This window comes from Neophocaena asiaeorientalis, unplaced genomic scaffold (assembly GCF_003031525.2).
Source record: "Neophocaena asiaeorientalis asiaeorientalis breed wild unplaced genomic scaffold, Neophocaena_asiaeorientalis_V1.1 scaffold142, whole genome shotgun sequence".
NCBI classification, from domain to species: Eukaryota; Metazoa; Chordata; class Mammalia; order Artiodactyla; family Phocoenidae; genus Neophocaena; species Neophocaena asiaeorientalis.
The window spans coordinates 2,350,590-2,365,493 of NW_020174563.1; the positions used below are offsets into that span (position 1 = coordinate 2,350,590).

A 14,904-nucleotide genomic window follows, 5' to 3' on the forward strand; every position below is an offset into this window, starting at 1 on the left:
TTTTTTTTTTTTTTTTTTTTTTTGCGGTACGCGGGCCTCTCACTGTTGTGGCCTCTCCCGTTGCGGAGCGCAGGCTCCGGACGCGCAGGCTCAGGGGCCATGGCTCACAGGCCTAGCCGCTCTGCAGCATGTGGGATCTTCCCGGACTGGGGCACGAACCCGTGTCCCCTGCATCGGCAGGCGGACTCCCAACCACTGCGCCACCAGGGAAGCCCTAACATCTAACTCTTACTGAATATTTAACATTACTAAGCTAAGCACATCGCCTGAATTATTGCTTTTCCCCATTTAATTTAATCAGGCAGATGCTTTTACTAGTCCGCATTACAGATGAGGTGAATGAGCCTTTGAGAGCTCAGATAACCGGCCCAGAATCATACTGTCAGTGACCACTCAACTACACTGCCTTCCTACAAAATCCCACAGACGTATTGAATATATAGCACGAGGCTTCTAAGAATCACCACCCCGTACCTCGTGAGGCTTCCTCACAGGCAGAGCCGTCTGCCTCTCTCTTATCCTCTCCACAGAAGCAGGCGGCTGACCACACAGAAGAGGCGGTTCAGATTACAGTTTCGAGCCCTTGAAAACAAATGTAAATTAAACCACAAAAGTCCACTTGAATTGGAATATCAGGTGGTACGTCTCAAGCCCTTGAATCTTAAAGCTGGCAGGGACCTTGGCAATCATATCATCCAGCTCCTCATTTTAAACCTGAAGTAAACGAGTCCCAGGAATTGTGAGCAGTGTGCCCCAGGTTACGCTGCTGGTTGATGACAGAGATGGACCCCGGGGCTCCTGACTCTCACTTCTGTAGTCTCTCGTGGCATCTTTACCTGAATCCGTTTGAAAATAAAGAATTCTAAACTCAGAAAACCGACTAGTACCACTTAACCCACTTTTTTGCGTTAATAACAGTGTTTTGGCTCAGGAATCATAAAACGAGGCCACCACGTCACTGCTGCCTCAAAATGCAGTAACCGTGGTTCACTTGGACTGCGTGTCTGAGGGTAATGGAAGTAAGTGAATGTTTGAATTGAAAATGCCAGCCTCAGCAATTTGTCACTTTGCTTTTTCCTGTTTGGTCTGCATCATAAGATTATTCACGAGACACTTTTATTTACTACGGGAGATGTTGCGCTCAGCTCGGATGTGTCCTGGGAGGAGCTGACGTCTGCGGCATCTTCTCCAGGCCACCTCTCTGGTGTCACGTGGCCTGACTGCTCATCTGTCTCTCCCCCACCCAGAATGGCACAACACTGCTCATGATCGCCTCCTATGCTGGCCACATAGGCTGTGTGAGGGAGCTCGTCCTGCAAGGAGCTGACATCAATCTCCAGAGAGAGGTAAGTCAGGTTTTGCACGTGAATAAGAATAACGCAGCTCTATTGACAACAGCCAGGTCATGGAAGCAACCCAAGTGTCCATCATCGGACGAACGGAGAAAGAAGATGTGGTACATATATACAATGGAATATTACTCAGCCATAAAAAGAAACAAAACTGAGTTATTTGTAGTGAGGTGGATGGACCTAGAGTCTGTCATACAGAGTGAAGTAAGTCAGAAAGAGAATAACAAATACCCTATGCTAACACATATATATGGAGTCTAAAAAAAAGTGGTCATGAAGAACCTAGGGGCAAGATGGGAATAAAGACACAGACCTACTAGAGAATGGACTTGAGGATACAGGGAGGGGGAAGGGTAAACTGGGACAAAGTGAGAGAGTGGCATGGACATATATACACTACCAAACATAAGGTAGATAGCTAGTGGGAAGCAGCCGCATAGCACAGGGAGATCAGCTCGGTGCTTTGTGACCACCTAGAGGGGTGGGATAGGGAGGGTAGGAGGGAGGGAGATGCAAGAGGGAGGGGATATGGGGACATATGTGTATGTATAACTGATTCACTTTGTTATAAAGCAGAAACTAACACACCATTGTAAAGCAACTATACTCCAATAAAGATGTTAAAAAAAAAAAAAAGAATAACGCCAGTGACAGAGATGTGAAGTTCTCACAATAGTGAATTGTTAAAAAGGACTAGAGTACAGTCATCCCTCCGAATACGCAGGGGATTGGGTCCAGGACCCCCCGTGGATACCAAAATCTGCAGATACTCAAGTTCCTTATGTGAAGTGGCACAGTATTTGCATATAGCCTACGCATATCCTCCGATGTACTTTAAATCATCTCTAGAGTACTTATAATATCTAATATGATGTAAATGCTATGTAAATAGTTGCTGGTGCGTGGCAAGTTGGAACTTTATGGAATTTTTCTTTTTTTAAAAAATTTTATTGGAGTATAGTTGATTTACAATGTTGTGTTAGTTTCAGGTGTACAGCAAAGTGATTCAGTTATCCATGTACATATATTCTTTCTTTTTCAGATTCTTTTCCTGTATAGGTTATTACGGGATATTGAGTAGAGTTCCCTGTGCTATACAGTAGGTCCTTGTTGGTTACCTATTTTACATAAAGTAGTGTGTATGTGTTAATCCCAAACTCCTAATTTATTCTTCCTCACCCACCATTTGGTAAGTGTAAGTTTGTTTTCGAAATCTGTGTCTGTTTCTGTTTTATAAATAAGTTCATTTGTATCATTTTTTAATTAGATTCCACATATGAGTGATATCATGTTTGTTTTTCTCTGTCTGACTTACTTCACTTAGTATGATAATCTCTAGGTCCATCCATGATGCTACAAATGGCATTATTTCATTATTTTTTATGGCTGAGTAATATTCCATCGTATATATGTACCACATCTTCTTTATCCATTCCTCCGTTGATGGGCATTTAGGTTGCTTCCATGTCTTGGCTATTGTAAATAGTGCTGCGTTGAACACTGGGGTGCATGTATCTTTTCGAATCATGGTTTTCTCTGGATATATGCCCAGGAGTGGGATTGCCAGATCATATGGTAGCTCTATTTTTAGTTTTTTAAGGAACCCCCATACTGTTCTCCATAGCGGTTGTGGAAATTTTTAAAAAATATTTCTTTCTGTGGTTGGTTGAATCCATGAATGCAGAACCTGTGGATATGGAGGGCTGACTGTAATCATTGCTTTTTTCCTATATGACATTAAAGCCCAGGTTGCAGACTGCATTGTGTCTAAATAAGGCCCAGGGAGGGACTGTTGGTTGTACTTCAGTTGAACAAATCTTCTAGGCCCATGTTACATCTGACATAACAAGGGCTTCCCTGGTGGCGCAGTGGTTGAGAGTCCGCCTGCCGATGCAGGGGACACTGTTCGTGCCCCGGTCCGGGAAGATCCCGCGTGCCGCGGATCGGCTGGGCCCGTGAGCCATGGCCGCTGAGCCTGCGCGTCCGGAGCCTGTGCTCCGCAACGGGAGAGGCCACAGCAGTGAGAGGCCCGCGTACCACAAAAAAAAAAAAAAAACATCTGACATAACAAAACCTCCAACCACATTCCTTAAACACCCATATGTTTTGCCCTGAGCCTAAATCACTTCTTCCTTCTTCCCTTGGGATGAGATGCTATAGAAGGTATAGGATTTTCATAGAGATTATATTTTTAGAAGGATTGGGTCACCCACTGTTAGCTAGGCTCACTGGCTAGCCTACCTCAGCCATTCTCACCAAACCATGTTTGCAAAGGGCTTCTCTGACCAGCCATGAGTTAAATAAGTTCTCTCTCCGAAAGGCATGTGGTGAACATTGGACTAAAATGTGAGCCTGTTCACACAATCGTTCAAGGGCCATCTCAGGAGTCCTATCTAGCCAGAGGATCCATTCTCAGTCCGATGCAGAGGAGCAGTGGGAGGCTGGAGATTCAGGCCTGGGAAGGTGCACGTATTTCCAAGCCAGTCTAGGGCCTGGTGAGTTCACCTTTGTGGAGACACATCCAAGGTCACACCTAGAGTGAATGTGACCTCAGTCCACAGAGACTCAGACCCGAGGTGGGCATACAGGGGCAAGCTCCAAACCAGACAGGAGTGCTTGGTTTTCCTTGATCCACTCTTATCAGAGGCCCTGACCTGCAGGTGTTTCGGAAAGGATGATTCACCAACCAAACTTTCATCAAGCAAAACACCCTTCTCCCAGGCTGGACCCCCATCCCTGAGTGGAGAAAAGTAAGACACACCATGTGTAAGGTCTGCATTTTCCTGGGGGCATCTAGAAGTCCCTCCCTCTCCCCTCTGGGTGTCACCTTGGCTGTGGACCGTGGGAGAATAACCCTTGATAGATAGCATCCGGACACTGGTTCTCCACAGCCCCGGATCAGCAAGCCTGGGCCTTGAGAGGAGCAGTACAGAGACTACAGGAAATCCATCCAGTCTCCTCCCGGACAGATCCTTCTGAGTAATTTCCACAACACCGAATCATTGTTTTAGGTCATTTTCACTTCAGCAGCTGATTTTCTTCCGGAAGGAAGCTGTTTGGGCCCCTTTAGAATTCGACTTTAAAACTTCCCTAATCGTTTTATTTTTCCCCTCTGCTTTACAGCCTTTGTTTATTTTAACTTTAAAGAAAAGACAGATTTTCTCTAATAAAAACAATACAGTCCAGATCTGCTTACTCAAAGACTTTATTGTGAAGGGCTAGTTCAACATACACAAAAATCTCTTAAGAAAAACGGAGAGAAGCTGGGAGAAGAAGAGAAACGTTTGTTTGACTTCCACCCGAAGTATGGTTTTTATGGTCTTTATATTTATCTGTTTGGTTCCAACTGCTCAACTAATGTTCTTGGTGATGAAAACTATTGTGCATTGAACACAGTGGCCCTTGAGGAATTAAGTGTGTTGGGTTTAGAGGTAACCTGTGTGGCGCAAATAACGATGACATGTAGGTCCCCGGTGACCCCCAGAATTCCCTGAGCCAGGTCAGTCTGGAAAAATAGCCAAAGAGAGGCCCTGACCTCACCCCGCATGTTTTGGAAGCTGGAAGAGAGTGCCTGGCAGTGCTGTGGAACTGACGCTTAGAGCAGACTTCCTCGGTTCATCTGTAATCCAATTTGCAATATCAGAATATTTGTCTCCTGAAGATGGACCTGCCACTGTTTCCTTTAGTTTGCTCTCCAGACACATAGCGTTTGCACACTTCGGTAGTCTCTAAAATTCATGTCTATTAAGAAGGTGAGGGATTTCCCTGGCAGTCCAGTGGTTAGGAGTCCACGCTTCCACTGCAGGGAACACAGGTTTGATCCCTGGTCGGGGAACTAAGATCCCACATGTGCACAGGGCAGCCAAAAAAAAAAAAAAAAAGATGAGAGTTTTCCTATTCTAGCCCAGTTTCTTCATCCAGACCTTGTTACATCTTAACATTTCTGGAACCCAGCAGCCTCCACACTGGTCACTTACCTGAACAAGGAATACAGTCTGTTCAAATATAGCCCCCTCCTAGGCTGGAAGTTTATATGCAAGGATTTTGTTTTGTTTTGTTTACAAGCATATAAATCAAATGTAATGTAACCAAATATCTTTTAAAACCAGCCTCTGTCTCTCTCTCTCTCAGTCAGGTACAACTGCCCTGTTCTTTGCTGCTCAACAAGGACATAATGATGTTGTGAGATTTCTCTTTGAATTTGGAGCATCCACTGAATTTAGGACCAAAGTAAGAGAATTTTCTTGCTTTTATACCTTGTTGAAGAATTTCAGCAGTCATGAGTTTCCATTTCTCTTCATCTATAGTATGAATCTTTGCTTTGCTTTTTACAAGATTTTCAAGCCTAAGAAGGTGGGTTTCACAAGGTTAAATTGTAATGATTCAGGGGTAGTCCTAGGAATCCAATTCATTTTTACTTTGGGCTCACAATTGGAGAACTCGGGGTGGGAGGAATTGCTTAGATTGTTTCTTGTACTGGTAACTTTCTACTCTGGGACACTAAATTTTGTTATCAGGATGGATACAGTAGCAGGTGCTTTATAACTCTCCCTGTTTTCATATGCTTTTTTCTGCTTCAAGGCTAATCCCAGTGCTATGATAGGAATTGTTGGAAGTATTAAGCCAATCCTAGTGAATCTGAGAGATTTCTAAGGAGGGTTTGGCAGACAGTTTACTTTCTGAAATGTCCTCACTGAAATATATATGATTACAGTTTATATAGTTGGGCAAGGAATTGTGGTTCTTCCTTTGAAGAAGTCATTGATTCTTCATGTTTGACGTGTGGATAAGAAAACTGAGGCTGCAGAAAGATAAATTTTGTGTTCACAGCATGACCTTTCATGATAATGCTTTGTAGTAGAAGAATTTGAACTGCCATCGCATTGTAATTGAAAACTTATTTCTGTCATAAAAAATTGCTTCAGTCATAAAAAATTCCTGAAAATTAGCCCTAGTTGGAAACCTTTAGGTTTTCTTAATTTACTCTATGTGATATTTTGATATCAAGGAGGTTTCCAGTGGAGTTTTTTTTTTCCTGTTAAAACACTATTAAGTAGATCTGAATTTCAGAAAGGGTTTCTGTCCTTTCTAAAACCTACTGTTGGACTGTGTACATGCCTCCAGACATGCTGAATATAATATACAGTAATCCAAAATACATGTGTACACATATTTTATATTAAATATCATTTTATTTTTAATTATAAAAGCAATACAACTAAAAATAAAAAGTTCTACAAACCTGACTCAACTCTGAACTATGTCAAATGATCGTGTGTGACCACATGGCTGCTTCGTTCTTCTTGGCTAACAAGTTAATGCTGGCCTTTGAGCCAGTTTGTGCTGTCCCAGAAATCCATGGAACATGGGACCCAGGGCGAGCAGTTCCACATGTTTCCATTAGGTCAACTGCAGGTGGCCAAGAGTTTTCCATGGGAAGAAGACAGTGTCAGGAGGCTTTGAGTTTTAGTATGATCCTGTCATCAAAACTGACTCTGTGGGCTTCCCTGGTGGCGCAGTGGTTGAGAGTCTGCCTGCCGACACAGGGGACACGGGTTCGTGCCCCGGTCCGAGAAGATCCCACATGCCGCGGAGTGGCTGGGCCCATGAGCCACGGCCGCTGAGCCTGCGCGTCCGGAGCCTGTGCTCCGCAACGGGAGAGGCCACAGCAGTGAGAGGCCCGCGTACCACAAAAACAAACAAACAAAAAAACAAACTGACTTTGTGTCAACTGTTCTCATTGTAATTGAACCTATGTCCCCAAAAATGTGTTTTTTTAAATAAAAGGTATCAGCTCTTCTATGACGATCATGTTTTATCTGTTCTCTAAATCCATTACGCAAAAAGCTGGGAAGATTGACACAACAAAACTTGGAAACATTGGTGCTTGTTGCTGCTAATAGCTTAATAAGCAACTTCTTAATGCCCACCCGCCTCCACCTCCACCCACCCCCACCAACCTCAGCCCTCCAGTCTCTCTCCTCCATTCCCCACCCTTCAAAACGCAGCTCTTCCCACCACACAGCCGGGCCCTTGCTGAAGCCTTACTCAGCCATGTGCATCCCCCAGCACCCTGCCTGCCTGTGAATGCGGGACCATGTGCAGCAGTGTTTCTCCAAGGGAGGCCCACCTGCCACTGGCACCTCTCGGTCACCTCACATGGCTGGTCAAATGCCTCCTTCTGGGGCTCACTCCAGACCTACTGAATCTGAGGGTGGGGCTGCGAGGGTAGCCATTTTGAATAAACACTCTATGCCCAAATTTAGAAACCACCCTATCTTATATCTATGACTTGTATTTTAGAACCAGAGTCCACGTTCTTCGATTGTTTACAGTTGGCTCAAATGTCCACATACCCATTCACAGAGCCAAAGAAACAACACAACAACCCTAGATGGGAAAAGAGAAAGCCTCAGCCCAGCACCTGAGAAAAACCATTAAGGGCTTCACGGACTTCCCTGGGGGCGCTGTGGTTAAGAATCCGCCTGCCAATGCAGGGGACACGGGTTCGAGCCCTGGTCCGGGAAGATCCCACATGCCACGGAGCAACTAAGCCTGTGCACCACAACTACTGAGCCTGCGCTCTAGAGCCCACGAGCCGCAAGTACTGAGCCCGTGTGCCGCAACTACTGAAGCCTGTGTGCCTAGAGCCTGTGCTCCACAACAAGAGAAGCCACTGCAATGAGAAGCCCGTGCGCTGCAACGAAAAGTAGCCCCACTCCCCGCAACTGGAGAAAGCCCACACGCAGCAATGAAGACCCAACGCAGCCAAAAAAAAAAAAAAGAAAGGGTTTTAGTTGACCACAAACTCAGTGAGTCAGTATTTGGTGTGGTTGGCTTAAAAGCTAATTCTAATTTAGGCACAGAGATAAAAGTAGAGGAGATGGAACCAAGGAATGTCCCATCAGGCCGCATCTACTTTGCAGTGCTCTGTTGAGTCCTAGCGCCCACGTTTTAAAAGAGGTCTGGACAAATTGGCACATGTTCAAAGGAAAATGCAAAACAGGAGAGAGAAGCACATGGAATAGGCTGCAGTTATCCCCGCTTTCAGTGCATGCAGATTTCGTCCCATGAAGGCAGGGGCCCAAGAGGGCTACTCCCTAAAAACACCTTAATCTCAGAGACCTACAACTGGGTGGACCCACGGGGAGAAGCCAATGTTTGTCAGTTGGGTCTCTGGTGAGACCACAGGAGATGATTCTGGTGATTCCAAGACACAACTGATTGGTACAGACTTCCTGTTCTGTTTCCTTTATTGAGAGGCAAAGAGATGATTCTGCGTTTGACATGAGAAATTTCTAAATTAATTATAATAACTTAGCAAATAGCTGTAATATATCTCAAGCAAGTCACCCCAGTACACAACATAAAGATGCCCTTAAGATGAACTCTGTCACGATTATAAAGAAAAAGTAAAAGAGAGAAAAGAGGAAAAGTGAGTTTGTTATTATGTACGGAAAATTCTTTTCCAAAGTTCTCACCACGTGAAGAGCATCTGCTCGTAAGATTTGTGCCCTCACTGTTTCTAACGCATTTATACTTCTCATGACCGCAGGACGGGGGCACTGCCCTGCTGGCCGCCAGTCAGTATGGGCACATGAAGGTGGTGGAGACCTTGCTGAAGCACGGAGCCAACATCCATGACCAACTTTATGTGAGTGTGTTTCAGGGGGGCTCTCGGGGGGACACTTGCTCATTCCCTTATCACAAATAGCATCGCAGTCTAAATTCCGGAAGTGGCATCTGATGCAAATTATTGCAGTTATCAGAGAACTTCAGGGGAGTTGTAAACAGTGTAGAATGATAGAGAAATTAAGAAAGTTGGTGATTAAGATACGACCAGTGGATTTAGGCATTAGGATATATGTATTAAAAGAGCAAGACCCTCAGAGGTCACCAAAGAGACCAGTACTGAAGTCAGAATGTCAAGGGTTAAGAGAATGGGAGGTCAATGAGTGATAGTAGAAGGACAGCACTCACCTGAGAAGTATTAAAACAAAACAGAAAAAAAAAAAAAAACAGAAAGTTGATGCGAGATAGAAGTTTCACTCATTAGTTATACGCTCCTTTCCTTCTTGACAACCATAGACAGTATAAATGCATTTATGTTTTACTGGCATCATAATCAAAGATGTCATTAAAGATGTCAATCTACCGTATCATTAAATTTTTTTTCCAGGACCAAAAGCATTATGACATTTAAATTAAAATGTTCCTGACAACTTTATCCACCCTTCCAAAGTTCAATACCTATGAAATGAGTGATGGGGGAGGATCCTCTGGTAACAACCCTGTTGAGGACCTGCTCCAGAATTTCTTGTCTGATCATCTCATGGATCTAAAAAGAACAGAAGAACCAATAAAATATTCCTTGGTGACCTTCAGCTTACAATTGTATCAATGCATGTTAGGCAGAATAAAGAACAGTTTGAATATGGGTTAAAAAAAAAAAGAAGTGACATCTGAGACATCAAAGGAAAAAGATAGAGTTAACCAGGTGAGCTTTTTCTATGTAGAAACCCATAATCTTATTTACCCACCTTTGCTCTGCCTTTTAAATCTCTTGTACATATGATATATTTCATGTACCTATGTAATTAAGAGCTTCAAAAATAATGTGATACAGGGGAGAGTGGGAGGGAGGGAGACGCAAGAGGGAAGACATATGGGAACATATGTATATGTATAGCTGATTCACTTTGTTATAAAGCAGAAACTAACACACCATTGTAAAGCAATTATACCCCAATAAAGATGTTTAAAAAAAAATAAAAAATAAAAATAATGTGATACATACTTATTTGTAACATGCCAAGCCCAGTGTATGGACTTGCTGAAAACCAACATAAGTCCTCCTGTTGTAGAGTTATTTGGGAGGAAGAACACAAAAAAGGAGAAATCAAGTTATTTGGAAGAGAAGTGAGGATGGCTGAATGAAGACCTCTGAAATACATGCACTCCATTGACCCTGAAAGGCATTCACTGCCAGTGTGGGTCTGTTTGCCGCTAATTGGCAATTAGCACATTACCCAAGCATTTTTAATGGTCACTCTAATTCCGTAGAATTTATGGCAAATGTTATTCTTGTTTTGGAGGAAAAAATAAAATATGGGGAGATAAAGTGACTTGACAGTCTCATGGTGAGGAGTGGAAGAATTCCTGCTTCCATTTGTCTAGGAACCATATTTTACGCTATTGTACCACTAGACATGAGCCCTATGCCCAGGGGTGCTATACTTTCATAGACGTGTAATGAGATGTGTAGGTGTGAACTTTTCCATTTGAACACCCTTTCCAGAGTTTACACAGATACCTCTGACAAATCACCAGCCTCTCTGAAATCCATAGAAACTAGCCTTAGGCTTTGCACTTCAAAATCTGTTACCACTCTGTGAACCTGTAGCATTCCTGGTTCAATGACTAAACTACTTGACTGTGGTCTGAAGGAGTGATTCTCAACTCTGGCTGTCCATTAGAACCAGGGAGCATTAAAAAAATTCTACTTCCTGGGCCCACCCCTGACCAACTAAACTGGAGTCTCTGAGGGCAGCTTGGGCAACAGGTGGTTCTGACATGTGGCCACATCTGAGAAACAGAGGTCTGCAGCTCCGTATTTCTTCAACTGTATATAGTGAAGTTGTATCTGAGAGTGTGTATGAGTATATGTATGTACAGGTTGAATAGCAAGAGCCCCTGTCTTTGGAAAAGGAAAATGGGTTATTGTTTTCATAGCATTACCATTAATAGTCAGCAATCCAAATTGACTGTGGGTATAGATTTTGTACTGTTAGATAACATTCTTCCATAAGGCTCCTTGAAGCAACACTTAATTTTAGAAATGTAGAGTTTGGGCAGATCCCATTCCCATGGTAAATTCCTCTCTGTTATAAGGTAACCTAGAAATTTCATGCACCAGAACTTCCATTTTGTATTAAGACTTTTACCCTTACCTAAACAGTCCAAATATAAATGTTTCCATTAAAAACAGTTGAAATACAGGGCAGGGGGCAGGGAGTGTCAATGATGCTTGAAAACTTCTAGGAACAGAAATGTGTAAAGCACAGTAAAAAAAAAAAAAAATCCAAAGCATGGAGATCCGTTTTGGAAAATTCCTAAGAGTTATCAGCTGCTAAGGGCAGGGAAGACTTTCTGTGGCAACACAGTAAGGAACAGCTGAAAATTGTATCCCCATATCAAACATTTGCTTAAAAATCTGTACAGGCTGAGACTTCCCTGGCGGTCCAGTGGTTAAGACTCCGAGCTTCCACTGCAGGGGTGTGGGTTTGATCCCTGGTCAGGGAACTAGGATCCCACATGCCGAGTGGCACGGCCAAAAACAAAGAAAGAATCTGTACAGGCTGATTACTTTCTTAATGATTGCGTTGAGGGCAGTCTGGCAGCTCAGCTGACCCCCACTGGAAATTCAGCACCCTCTGCCTGGTTGGACTTGTAGGGAAGGTGCTTTGATCCTGTGGTTAATGTTCCTGACCGTGAGGGGTGGTAATTAGCTGGGTTAAGTAGTTTTCCACTTAGGTCTGAAAGTAATGAGGCTCACTCTGTCCTGTGAATGCTGTCTGTGTGAAGTAAGCACCTGGACAGGAGGTGTGCTCTCGACTGACCGATGTACTTGCTGAAATTAACCAATGATACGTCTTCAAGAAAAAAGAAACGCCCAAAAGATGTACAGGCCCAGTTAAAAAGAAAACTAAAGAAAATCGGAAACAAGCACTTGCTTTGGGCTTTTTATGCACGACTGCTTAGTTGTGTGTATAGGTATTGTTGGCGTCTGCTGGGCTGGCATGGAGAGAATTCATGGACATTCTTACCAGGGTGGGTATTCTGGAAGCATCTTGTGTTTTAAAGCTTAGAGGAACTGCATGTTGGGAAAACATGGATAAGGGAGCACGAAAGAGAAAGGAGTAGGGAATATCTAATTAAAAGGATACTTTTCACTCCCAGTTCATTAGAGCACACAAAATAGATTTGAGGGATTTCTTTTTTGTTTTCTATTAACAGATTTTATTCTGTTTTTGTTTTTTCATGAACACTTAGCTCTCAGTGACAAAAGGACTGCAATGGAAAATTGTATTAAATGTGTATGTTTTTAAAATCTAAATACAAGAGGGTGGACTCTGAGATCATGCAACAAAAGCAGAAGGCAGCTAATGAGAAACCTATGCAGACAGAGGAAAATGATGATTATTTGGAAAACCTGAGTTTTCCAGCTAGATGTATCATAAGCTGTATGACCAAGATTTTATAGAGTAAACAGTCATTACATATGTCGTAACTCATCCTTATACAACTGTCTATTTTAAACTTTACCTTTCAGCCTGACTTAGTGTGATGTTTTAGAATGGTTCTTCAATGAAGAAAACGCCACACATATTAAAAGGGGGGAGGGGAGGAAATAAAAATCTAATTTCTTTTATAATAAATGTGAAAGATGACTTGTTAACACTTTCAATTTGCTATCTGTCAGGATGGAGCCACCGCACTCTTCCTAGCTGCCCAAGGTGGTTATTTGGATGTGATTCGATTACTGTTGTCCTCAGGAGCAAAAGTCAACCAGCCGAGGCAGGTAATGTTTGCGCGTGCGCATGGGGCGGTAGGCGGGACGGGCCTGCGGTCCTGCGGCAGCACGTGCCTAAGATAACCAGTCAGCACTGGGCGTCTCTAAACCCTTTCGCCTCTGGGTAAAAAGTTCATCTTTTTTTTTTTTTTTTTTTTTTTTTTTTTTGCGGTATGCGGGCCTCTCACTGTTGTGCCCTCTCCCGTTGCCGAGCACAGGCTCCGGAAGTGCAGGCTCTGCCGCTCTGCGGCATGTGGGATCTTCGCGGACCGGGGCACGAACCCGTGTCCCCTGCATCAGCAAGCCGACTCTCAACCACTGCGCCACCGGGGAAGCCCAAAAGTTCATCTTTGATTAGGGTTTTCCCTGTTCTTTGCCTTGGGCTCACCCGAAAGCCTATGAAATCAGGCTGACACCATTATTCAAGATGTTTGGCGTCTGAGGACAAGTACATACTCTGCCACCTCCTGTTCAAATAAATGATGGCTGTACTGGGGTCAGGAGAGTAGGCTAGCCTGGGACATAGGTAAATAGAGGCGGGTCAGGTAGCCTTGCCATTGCTCAGTCTCTCTGTTGATATGCTGCCTTATCTCTTACCCACCACTTCTTGTGTTGAGCCAAAGAGGAGTCCATGTTCTTGGAATCATTACTGGATTCTGCACCTTCATCTCTCACCATTACAACACCACTGAGACTTCATTTACCAAAAGTAGTTGTTATCTGGCAAATCAATTAACTGATACTTAAAGGAACAGGACTACAAGGTAATACAGGCCACATTTATAAATGGTAAAGAGCCATCCAAATGTAAGGTATTATAATTAGCCTCTCATAACTACTTCTGCACTAATCCATTTGTTTTTAACGAAACATTTCAGATTAAGGTAACAGTACTTTAAAGGTAGTTTTCTAGGGAAAAGTCAAGCTGATAACTTACCAGTAAATGACACGCAGGCAGATTTCCACTGTCATGTGGCCTGATATGGAAAGACCTGTATTCTCATTAGTGAATAGCTATAGGAACCTTAAGGTCGGCCTGAGCTCTTGGCCACAGGCTTCTTCAGACTTTAGAAATCCAAGTGCATAAGGAACGTGAGAAAAGAAAGAGCCTTTGGGCAAAGTAGATTGGAGGTCAGGAATCCTGAGCTTTAGATCCAACTCTGCCACTAACTAGCTGTGTGGTTTTGAACAAGTAAATTAACCTCTCTGGACCTCTGTTACTTTATCTGAAAATTAGAAGGCTGGACAAAATGATCCTGATAATATCTTCAAGTTCCCAAATTTTGATAATTGTTTTGTTTGTTTGTTTGTTTTGTTTTTTGTTTGCGGTACGCGGGCCTCTCACTGTTGTGGCCTCTCCCGTTGCGGAGCACAGGCTCTGGACGTGCAGGCTCGGCGGCCATGGCTCACGGGCCCAGCCGCTCCGCGGCATGTGGGATTTTCCCGCACCAGGGCACGAACCCGTGTCCCCTGCATCGGCAGGCGGACTCTCAACCACTGCGCCACCAGGGAAGCCCCTTGATAATTGTTTTATTCAATGTTCACTCTGTATTTCTTGAGCACTTGTCATGTGACAGACACTGCTATGAATATAAGATCATAATTTTAGAATTTTAAAAATGTTATAGGTTTGGATGGCCCCAGTAATACTCCTGGGAAAGGATGCTTTTAGAAAAAAATAGCACTTCCAATGTTGACATTTGGGAATTGGAATTTAGTATTTTCTTGTTGGTCCTTCTTATTTCGAAATCATTGTTTGATTCTGAATCAGAGTCTTCATTTTTGAAAATTAATGAAAGGAATTTATTTTAGATTGCTTAAGTTTGATTTGGAGGCCATTATTGAGGGTACCACTGTGAATTTAGAAATGAGAGATTATCGAGATGGTCAAGTCTCTCTGTACATCTGGCACTTCAAAACTGTGGTTGTAAAGATGCATTATTTGTATGCCTGAGGTACTGTTTGTAAAAGACCAAGTTG

At 43.3% G+C, this 14,904-nt stretch overlaps 1 protein-coding gene across 1 annotated transcript in view; it reads left to right on the top strand.

Annotated features, from left to right (window-relative positions):
* ANKRD29 (ankyrin repeat domain 29) overlaps positions 1-14,904 on the top strand; it is a 34,139-nt gene that overhangs the window by 2,892 nt on the left and 16,343 nt on the right. Inside the window, exons 3-6 of the mRNA XM_024757919.1 lie at positions 1,248-1,346; positions 5,484-5,582; positions 8,908-9,006; positions 12,835-12,933. Of these exons, the coding sequence (XP_024613687.1) occupies positions 1,248-1,346; positions 5,484-5,582; positions 8,908-9,006; positions 12,835-12,933 (396 nt within the window). The remainder of the gene's footprint in view (positions 1-1,247; positions 1,347-5,483; positions 5,583-8,907; positions 9,007-12,834; positions 12,934-14,904) is intronic.